Below are 9,642 nucleotides of genomic sequence, written 5' to 3'. Positions count from 1 at the left end.
CACAGCCAGGTTGTCTGAAGATTTCTCACAAAACACTAGTTAGAAGTACCAGAAAGTGCATTGCTTTACTGTTCTGATATCACCCAGTACTGCTATAGGCATCAGCACATTTGTTTGCTCAGTTATTTTTGAAAGGATACTCTCCCTCTCCCGCACAATGATCACGTTCTGTTGCTCCAGCTTCTGGATCTTGCACTCAAAATGTTCCTGTTCGTCTTTCAGACGCTGCACTGACTCTTCTTTCTCCTCGCTCACTCTGGAGAACGGGATAGAACAGTGTTACAGCATTGGTGGTCTACATTATACGTTCAAGAGTGACATGGGACAGAAAGCTACAGGAGTATAAACTCAAACATTTCAATCAGGCGTAACGTTATATTCTTCAATTAATACATTCATATGAATTTTATCTCCAGACAAGAGTTCAGTGGCATATACTGCTGGCTACCTGGCTAGTTCTTCAATAAGGTTTGCAATCCGGCGCTTATCTTCAGGACAGAGGTCTTTCAAACACACCTGGCTCTTAGCTCTGCTGGCCTCAGAGACTACCTGTGCAAAGAAAGGTCCACAAGTATGAGAAGACATTAACAGAAACTATTAATTAAATTATTATATAAATAAATAATTCTGTCAGCGTCAATATGTCTTTTCTTGTTTTCTATTAGTATTCAGATTATCCATATCCTCTCTCTTCCATATTCAAACATTTAATTTTATATGTCGGAAAGAGGAAAAAGCATCCTACATAAAACAACGGTTTACCTGTGTTGAGGGGAGAAAAGTACCCAAGGCTGGAGAGAGTGCATGCTCTGAAACTGCAGTCGCACTGTGATGGGCCGACACTTTTTCCTTGGTGTGAATCCCAGACTGCTCGCTTTGTACGTGGCCCTGTTTCTTGCCACATTTCTTTAGTGTGGTCTCCTTATTGCAGTCATAGCTACGCCTGGCTCGCATCCTGGTACCTCTTTTGCTACTGGTGCTGCCTGATCCAAAACTGAAAGGGGTCTGAGTCTTCCCCTCTCCTTCCACTCCTGAGACAGTTTGTGGAAAGACAGAACAAGAGGATGGCATGTGTATGAGCTACATACAGTTATCTCTCACTGTGTTTGGACATTGTTCAATGTGTGGTGTGAGACTCACCTGGAACAAACACCAAAGGCTGTTCATCATCTGACACTTTGTGAACAAAGCAAAGAGAACACAGGCACTTCAGTTGACAGTCAAGTTGAATGTAACTGAAGTTATGTGTGCTTCATAACACTAACACTAACTGTCGAATCAATAATTTAATAATCCCATATGTAGCTGCTTTCTTCCAATCACCGAGTAACAAACAAAACAAGAGCTCGCTAGCTAACGTTGACGTAAAAGTCGTGCTTGTGTTGAGCTCAGAAGGAAATCTAACAGGGTTGATTGGTGATGATGACAATGAGCACTCACACTATTATAACGTTGAATTAACTAGCGTTACACGTAGGCTAAACGGTTAGCTAGCTATTAGTTAACTTAACTTAACGCTAGCTGTCTCACTTCTTCAGAACTTAAAACTTCCCAGCATTAACACAGACGTAACCTCAGTGAGACTCGTTCGAAAACGTTTTAAACTTTATTCAAGATATGTACGAATGGACAAGAAAGGTAAAGAAGTTAAGTTAAATTAAGCCTACCGTCATTCATCCAAAATATCCCCGAATTTCCACTTTTTGTAGCCGCCGCCATGTTGAAACAACCGCCTCCACTCCCAAGGAGCCAAGCGTTGCTAAGGAATGATAGTCCCGCCTGTCTCTTGCAACGTAGCAGCCAATTGGCTAGTTTGGAGGAAGCCGGGTTTCTATTGGCTTACGTTAGTCCCACCTGTCTCTTGGAACGGAACTGCCGATTGGCTAGTTTGGAGGAAGCCAGGTTTCTATTGGCTTACGTTAGTCCCGCCTGTCTCTTGCAACGGAACAGCCAATTGGCTACTCTGTAGGAAGCCAGGTTTCTATTGGCTTAAACATGTGTCAAATCAGCGTCATAGCGTCACAGGTCGTTTCCTGTGTATGTTGCCAGCTGAGTTCTTTTGAGATAGGTGAACGATACAAGCCATACAGCTACAAGCCTGTGCGCAAATTTTATGAATGCAATTTTCCAAATGGAAGAGCCAAAAGAAAGCTTAACATTCAAAGGTGTTGCTGAGAGACTGACGCTTGGCATTACTCGAATACTCGGTGTGTATCACTTTTGTTGCTCCGAAACTAGCTAATAAACCGATTCATGTGTTACTGGGCAGTTAATACATGTTATGAATGTGTCTCTGTTGTGCCAGAGAACATGCCTGGTGTGGTCGATGTGCGTTTTGCAGAGAGGGAGCCTGCAGAGAAGAGGAGCCTGCTGTCATGGGAGCAGGTGAAATGTGGACACCTTTTTTCATCGCAATATGTTCTGCTTATACACTGTTATCAAATGAACTCTGCTTAATTTATTCCTTTTAGAAAAACACTTGTATTTTGCCAGAGGACCTGCGAGACTTCTATCTGACAACAGATGGATTAACACTCACCTGGAGCGTTAAACTAGACAGTAGGTGACCTGATTAGTTTTATGTTCTCTCTGTAATAATATCACTCTCACATAAATCTTAATTTATTTTAATTCAAAGGCTACTATTAAGATGACATGATACAGGAACATTCAAATGGCTTATGCAATTCTTTCAATTCTAAAGGTCTTTCAGATCTGAGATACCGTCATAATTCTGTGTGTGTGTTTCTTTCTTTCAGATGAGTGTGTTCCCCTAGGAAGCATGATGATCAACAGTGTGGCTCGGCTGTGCCCACTCCTCCAACCAGTATCATTATTCTCTCTACCCAATGCACCCTCACTGGCTGACCTGGACTGGGAGGAGGAGGATGACACGGAAAGCGGTAAACGTCACCAGTCGGTTCCTCATGTGGGCTCAACTCAACAATTACAGCATGTCAAGTTTGATCAAGCCCATTTGTGTGCTCAATTGTGCAGAAAGCAGGCTAATGAATGAAAATGTTGATTTTAGAAAGTCAATATTTATTCAAGACTCATCCGTGCTATCTGTCAGGGACGGCGAATGCTCCCGCTGCACCCCATTTTGATTCCCGGAGCTGCATCTTCGAGCTGGATTCCTGCGGTGGGAATGGCAAAGTGTGTCTAGTCTACAAAAACTGCACCCCAGGTGTTCTGTTTGTATTCACAAATTGTAACTTTTAGGATTTCTCTGAACAACAATGAGATGTAAAAAAAGACATATTTATGTATCAATGTAATCTATGTTAAAATTAGTATTTCATCATTTAGTTGTTGGTCTTTGTATTCTTCAGGTGTGGTAGCCCAGCAGAGTGAAATTTGGTTCCTTGACTGCTCGCTGTGTTGGCATTTACTGACGGCAACCTTCACCTCCTACTACCGCCTGATGATCACTCACCTGGGTCTGCCTGAGTGGCAGTATGCCTTCACCCCATACGGCCCGAGCCCCCAGGCCAAGGTGTTTAATCACTTTTTCTAAGACCATGTGTTAAGAGTTTCAATGACATCATCAAAACTGTCAGTTACTGCAGAACTTATCGACATTGTCTTTGTGTTTCCCTTTTTTATTAAGTCTTTCAGAATCACCCAAACCATGTTTAGTTAAAATGTATGTCTTTGTACTAATATTAACAACAAGTCACTGCAGGTGTATGAAATAGATTTTATTCATTGTGTTCCCTTCACAGTATAATACAATGTTGGCTGATTTAACACTTAAACAAGATGACACAACACTCAAAGTTTTAAGACACTTACACAAAGTATAAAAGTGTTTAACCTTTGAGTCCTCACCTACCTCAGTCTCATTGCAATTTCACGAATTGCCGACTGTGTTGTACCTACTTACCCATACTTGTCTTTTTTAATATATTCTAAACAGTGTTTTCCAAATGTTTCTGGGGATGCAGATTACAGTGGTGGAACATTTTGCAAAGGAAGCAGTGGGATTTTTGCCATTTCCTTGGAGTGACCCTACTGTAACACTCACTTCCTAAAGGACATTGTAGGGGTTATTTGGTGTTACTCTACATGATCATACACAGCATTGTCAATTTTCCCTTCTCCTGTTTACTCTACAGCAGTGGGCATCGTTGTACCAGCCACTGACTTTCAGCAGTGAGCTCAACTTAGCTGATCCTGCTGGAGATTTCCATCTCAACAAGCTGGATCCTACGAAGGCCTTCAAAGGCAAAGCCAAGACACCGGTCCCCAAGAAGAAGCAGTCGACACAGTGCAGCTTAGGGAGCACCGCAAAGAGCCAAGGGAGCTCAGGGAGACACAGTGGGGGGAGGCGTTGAGAAGGATTCCATCCAAGGAAAACATTTCAATCAACTTTACTGTCCATTCAACCAAACATCGCACAGAGGAGCGGCCTGCAATTCCGCAATTGGCTGGATTTGGAGTGTTCGCAGTATGCTCCATGAGAGCATGTTGTCGAAAACTAAGTTTGGAATGCTGCATGTATAAATAGATGAACAACCGGCGCCTTCCAACACAAGGCTTTGTGTTTCACTGCTAAGTGAAATTAGGCTTTCTGAAACACTAAAGCTTTCCAGCCAATCGCATCACCAAAAGCCTCATTTCACACAGTGTTCACTAGTGACACCTAATGGTACAAATAAGTAAAAGCAGCCTATTTATAAAGTATGATAAAGTGCAGCTGTTAAATAATCCTCATATGTAGTAACAGACTACAGAACAAATGTAGCAACGGTACCCATGAGGACTCGCTAACACTCAATAAGGACACAGTTTACATCTGTAGTTTCACTAGGCTTAGTTTGAATTTTTATTGTGTCATACAACAATAATCTATATATATATATATATATATAATATATACAATTTTCACAGATGTGTTAAAATGAGTAAATATAGCTCATATAATTATGTGACTGTAAAAGTGAGGGAAACGGTTAGAAAGAAAAATAATACTGTCGGTTTCAGTTGTGGCAGTAAAAGTGCTCGTAGGACTGAAGACTTGTATCTATTTGAAACTCAAAATGAAATGATCGCAGATTGATCCGCTGATCGCACTCAGCGTCAGTGGAAACGGCTCTGTGTATTCGACAGATGCCTCGGAGCTCCAGTATCAAACTTTACATGACTTCAGAGTTCATGCATCGTCTCACTGTGTCCCTCTGTTAACTTCACAAATATAGAAATGCATATTGTTTTTATTTGTATAATGACATCTGCTCTGAGGACTCCAGATCAATGAACTGATGTGTGGAGGTTATATTCCAGCCTTTTAGATGTACAACGTGCTAGCTTTATCCATTTAGGGCTCTTGATGCCAAAAGTATACCGCTGAGCAGACTTAATAGACATCTAGGGTTAAGTTTTTGGTTCAAGTACCTTGGGGCTCTAGCAAAGTTAATCAAGACACATTTACACTTTTTAGCTTTAGGCTCCTGTGCACTGGATTGTTTTAAAGATGAATGTGTGTATTATCTTTGGTTGTGCTGCTGCCCTTTCAAGCTGTAAGGAGCCAACTCCTCCTGTCCCTTTTTTATTTTCCTAAAGATACATGTTTATTTATGTGCACTGTATGGTTTACTTTTCTTAACATCCAATGTAGTTTCCAAGCTGATGTAAATTGTCTCCTGTTGATTGTTATTTATGATGTTGTTTCAGCTGCTATTACCTCACTAATATAAACATGAAATATAAGCTACAAAGTGTGTTTTTTCTTCTTGAATGCATAAAAATGGCACTTAATTTTCAACCGTTTGATCTTAATGTAGTTACTGTAACTAGCATGGATTGGATCAACAAGCCTTAGATGTCAGCGTCACGGTTGAAACTATCTAATGTATGTGTTGCAGCTACTGACAAGTACAGAAACTGCAGTTGATCGAAATCATGACATGAAACAGACTCATTTATAAATTGCTTAAGAAATTCAAAACCTTATTTAGCCGCCTAAGCAGTTTGTTTTGGGGCTTTTTTTTTTTAACCTTCATAGTCATGGTATGTTTCGACTGCATACAGATGTGCAAATAGCTTTACAGGCCGTACATAGTTGGGGGCCCTCAGACACAGACATTAGCATATGTTTTCTCGTTTCTCCAGAGAGGCTCTCTCCTCAAACTCGTCCACCAGCCCCTCATCCTGTTCAGAGAGAGGGGGGTGGTGCATTTCCACCAATGCCCTGTAGAGCCCTGCCCCCAATACTCCTCCAATGGGGGGGGCAACTAGAGGCACCCACCACCACCCATTTCCAGACCTGCACAGACAAAGACAAATAACTGTGAACATGGGTCATTTAATAATTAACAGAGAGGTTCTGCCCTTGTCTCACCCCTAGTCACTGTGACATAATACAAATCCTGCCCCCAAAAGCCAGTGTATCCTTCCTGTGTACCTGAACACATCACCCCCCCAGCCTGCTATGGCAGTGAAGACCCTGGGTGCGATGTCTCTTGTGGGGTTGATGGCATAGCCACTGTTGCTGCCCAGAGAAATGCCAATGAGCATCACCAGGAGACCCACTGCGAAGGGCTCGCTGCCCGGTGCCGCCGGTTTGTTCTTCTGATCCGACAAAGCCATCAAGCAGAGCAGCAGCATGGCTGTGCCGAACACCTGGCACACACACAAAACAAACATCACCATAGATAGCTGCGCGTAAACAACAAAGAAAATGGTCAAGGCAGACTGTGTCAGATGATGGTGATTGTGGTGATTGGTAGGTGTAATCCTTTAATCCTGTTTCATGTCTACCTGATCAATGAATCCAGCCACCAAGGAGAGGTACGGTGCAGGATAGGTGGCAAAGATACCTGCTGTGGCCTTCACTCCTGTTACAGTCAGGTTTCCTCCACAATAGTGATATATGGCTTCTGCATATGGAAACAATTTGGACAAGACAGATACTCTTAGATGTATGACTGCCACCAGAAGTAGAATAGAAATACAGAAATCATACATGGGCAAGAGGAGTAAATCTATAATATTCAATAAGACTACAGGTGTTCAGTGCCGAACATGCAGTGTGCCCTCACCATAATAGACAGCATAGATCGTCCCTGCGGCCAGGAATGACCCCAATAGTTGCGCAAAAACATACAGAGGCAGCATCCTCCACCCAAGGCGGCCAAAGGTGCACATGGTGAATGACACTGCTGCATTCATGTGAGCCCCTGATGGAGAATGAGAAATATGGGTCGGATGATATAGGGATTTGTGATGGCTTTTAAGGATTCTATAGAGTTCACAAGGGTCAGCTGTCGTACCTGAGACCTTCCCTCCGACATGAACCCCCATAGCAACACCCAGTCCGAAACCCAGATTGATGCTGAGGTACTGTCCGAACGCTCCCTCTCCTGTCACTACCTGGGCCACAGACCCCAGGCCAAACACCTGGACGCAGAGAGAAGTAATTGTGCACAGGCAAAGTCACAGGGGACATTTAAAGAGAAGCAAACTACACGAGGAAAACTTCTGGACAGGCTAATTTAGGGAAAGCATTCCAGCAAACAGGATATGTAAAGCAGCAAAAAGAATGATGAAAATAAGAGTTGCGTCAATGAAGTCTCCGTGAGGCAGCCAAGATGTAACTGGATGAATGTTTTTGTTTCGAAATGTTGGTACTGCATGTGTAAAACAAGCTGAACTGAACCAAACTCTTACATATGACTTTTAACTCAGTGAAACTGACTGTGGTCCCGGTGGGGGGAAAAAGCTGACACTGAAAAACATTCATTCAGGAAACAGGAAACATGTGGTTCCTCATTCGAAAGTTATGCGTATTTAGATTCAGAGTGAGTTTGGGTATTCCAAGTAAAGCCTGCAGGGTTCCAAGTAGGGTTTGTTGTAACAGCTGACACAGCTAACATGTGACAGCTTTTGCAACCCACTCCATGTGGCCCACTGCCTGACCATTACTCTGGCAACACTAGATTTCCTGGTTCACCCACTTGAACCAACCAATCCCCACCCACAACCCCCATCATGTGACTGTAATGTGCTTCTTAGTGTGAACTTTATCAGGGTCAAGAACATGGCATTAATAATCAATGGCACATGTTTGTTACAGATAAGCATGCCTCAAAACAGAGAGAACGTGAAACTGTCACCAGAATGATGGATATGAGAGACTTTTAGACGTCTAAAACCACACATTATTATACATAGCAAGCGTTCCTTACCATCATGACATATGTGCAAAGGGATTCAGCAAGTCCCACTCGAACAAGTTCATTCTTTATCCAAACTCTGGGTCCAGTTATATCGACTCTTTTCCGCTGAGAGACCCCTAGTTCGACTGACTGCAAGTCCTTCATTTCTTCTTCTTCTTTTCTTTACTCCCGTTTCTTTTGGAGTTTATTTTATAATTTAGCAAAAATAAAGATCAAGTTCTGACCCCCTTGAAGAATCTATGTGGTGCCTCCTCCCATGTCAGAGAGTAGTCCAAAAACAAGTCTCTTTCTGGCTACTTGCCCCCTCTATCCTCCTCCCCCTCTAATGTCTCTTTTTGTCTACTCTACTCTCTTTGAGTGTGTGTGTGTGTGTGTGTGTGTGTCTCCCTCTCTCTGTCACACATACTCATTGGGATTTGTCCTCTCTTCATAGCCTTAATCTAGCCCCCTGGTCCTGGATACTTTCCACAGTCAGACCCATGCTTCATAGCCTTGCTTTACTCGAGGATACCAATGAGGATACATGTTAAAGATTTACCTACTGCGCCAAATCAGAGGAAATGTTAGGTGCCCCTTTAATTGAAAAAAGAAATTGGTATGATACAATTCTATCTTGTGAATGCACATCGGTCAGGAAAAGTTTCAGTTGTAATGCTTCATCAGTTAATGTATAACTTGCTCTCATAGAATGTTCTCGTGTGAAATATATTGCATTGATCAGTCTGTCAACTGATTTATGTCACTGTGTAGAGATTATTTAAAATGTTGCCATTTGTATATTTATTCAGTTTGTTTCATGGACAACATGCCACTCTTATCCATATTATCCATGTTATTTTATTATGTTGACTGCCCCGATACTGTGTTAAATATTTTCACTTTAAATAACAAGAGATTAGGGCAGTGGGGGGGGGGGGGAACCATCGAAACAACAGAGAGTATTCATTAAATGTACAGCTCCATTCAACAGTCACACTTATCTGGACTGCACACTGGAAATTTAGAAAAGCTTGCCGTCAAGTCCACACATGGTCATCCCATCTGAGCCATTGTTGTTTTCATTTGCTAACATGTTAACAACAATTGAGTTTAGAGATCGCTGCTTTTGGAAAATTGCTTGCCATTATTACTTGATGCATAACGTCTGTTCAAATAGTGCCACTAAAACATAAGAAGTTTCAAGGTGACAATAAAAACTGGTGAAACCTTCTAATTACACGACTCGAGATATTTGCTGTACTTCTTTAAACTAGTAGCGCGTTCATCCACTTTCAGTGTCCCCTGGAAACATCCCTAAGTGTGTTTTTACCTGCGACCAGCAGTTCTAAAGCTGACTTAGTCAGTTGGTCAGTCAGTCAACAAAATATTGCAACAGTTTTCACACCAGGAGGCTGAACTTTGGCATGGAGGTCAAGTGTGTGGCCGTGAAGGTGTGTGTTAGTGTTCATGCACATTGGCAAAA

The 9,642-nt window shown here is 42.2% G+C and overlaps 3 protein-coding genes across 5 annotated transcripts in view; 1 reads left to right on the top strand and 2 right to left on the bottom strand.

The window, feature by feature from the left end:
* The window catches only part of kiaa1328 (KIAA1328 ortholog), a 16,230-nt gene extending 14,487 nt beyond the window's left edge, over positions 1–1,743 (bottom strand). Inside the window, exons 1-5 of one of the 2 annotated variants that reach the window (XM_076096269.1) lie at positions 1,668–1,743; positions 1,141–1,176; positions 763–1,031; positions 449–549; positions 141–256 (exon numbers count right to left, since the gene is read on the bottom strand). In XM_076096269.1, the coding sequence (XP_075952384.1) occupies positions 141–256; positions 449–549; positions 763–1,031; positions 1,141–1,176; positions 1,668–1,719 (574 nt within the window). In that variant the 5' untranslated portion in view covers positions 1,720–1,743. The remainder of the gene's footprint in view (positions 1–140; positions 257–448; positions 550–762; positions 1,032–1,140; positions 1,177–1,667) is intronic. The other variant, XM_076096270.1, reaches the window with a different exon arrangement.
* Positions 1,744–2,038: 295 nt separating this feature from the next.
* tpgs2 (tubulin polyglutamylase complex subunit 2) lies at positions 2,039–5,720 on the top strand. 2 transcript variants are annotated; one of them, XM_076095664.1, is made up of 7 exons: positions 2,039–2,207; positions 2,306–2,385; positions 2,472–2,559; positions 2,760–2,903; positions 3,074–3,142; positions 3,333–3,496; positions 4,119–5,720. In XM_076095664.1, the coding sequence occupies exons 1-7, from the start codon at positions 2,114–2,116 to the stop codon at positions 4,335–4,337; spliced, it is 858 nt and encodes a 285-aa protein (XP_075951779.1). In that variant the 5' UTR covers positions 2,039–2,113; the 3' UTR covers positions 4,338–5,720. The 2 variants fall into 2 exon arrangements, with proteins under 2 accessions (XP_075951779.1, XP_075951778.1); XM_076095663.1 differs by having other exon boundaries at positions 2,041–2,207; positions 3,074–3,187.
* On the bottom strand, positions 3,681–8,458 carry aqp7 (aquaporin 7). Its single transcript, XM_076095662.1, has 6 exons — positions 8,190–8,458; positions 7,275–7,401; positions 7,044–7,181; positions 6,763–6,881; positions 6,407–6,624; positions 3,681–6,268 (listed from the first exon to the last, which is right to left on the bottom strand). The coding sequence occupies exons 1-6, from the start codon at positions 8,322–8,324 to the stop codon at positions 6,088–6,090; spliced, it is 918 nt and encodes a 305-aa protein (XP_075951777.1). The 5' UTR covers positions 8,325–8,458; the 3' UTR covers positions 3,681–6,087.
* Between the last annotated feature and the right edge of the window lie 1,184 nt (positions 8,459–9,642).

Source organism: Anarhichas minor, unplaced genomic scaffold (assembly GCF_050575085.1).
Source record: "Anarhichas minor isolate MPS153535 unplaced genomic scaffold, ASM5057508v1 ptg000021l, whole genome shotgun sequence".
Classification (NCBI taxonomy): Eukaryota; Metazoa; Chordata; class Actinopteri; order Perciformes; family Anarhichadidae; genus Anarhichas; species Anarhichas minor.
The sequence above is the reverse complement of the archived record's forward strand: the minus strand, read 5'-3'. Positions and strand labels throughout refer to the sequence as shown.

Bases quoted from the DNA above. Each gene is read 5' to 3' on its own strand.
- tpgs2 (XM_076095663.1), top strand. From the start codon at position 2,114: ATGAATGCAATTTTCCAAATGGAAGAGCCAAAAGAAAGCTTAACATTC. The intron at 2,560-2,759 runs GTAGGTGACCTG...TCTTTCTTTCAG, and splicing joins CTGGAGCGTTAAACTAGACA to ATGAGTGTGTTCCCCTAGGA. The intron at 3,188-3,332 runs GTGTTCTGTTTG...TGTATTCTTCAG, and splicing joins CTACAAAAACTGCACCCCAG to GTGTGGTAGCCCAGCAGAGT.
- aqp7 (XM_076095662.1), bottom strand. From the start codon at position 8,324: ATGAAGGACTTGCAGTCAGTCGAACTAGGGGTCTCTCAGCGGAAAAGA. The intron at 7,402-8,189 runs GTAAGGAACGCT...CTCTGCGTCCAG, and splicing joins TTTGCACATATGTCATGATG to GTGTTTGGCCTGGGGTCTGT. The intron at 6,625-6,762 runs GTAGACATGAAA...TGTGTGTGCCAG, and splicing joins TGGCTGGATTCATTGATCAG to GTGTTCGGCACAGCCATGCT.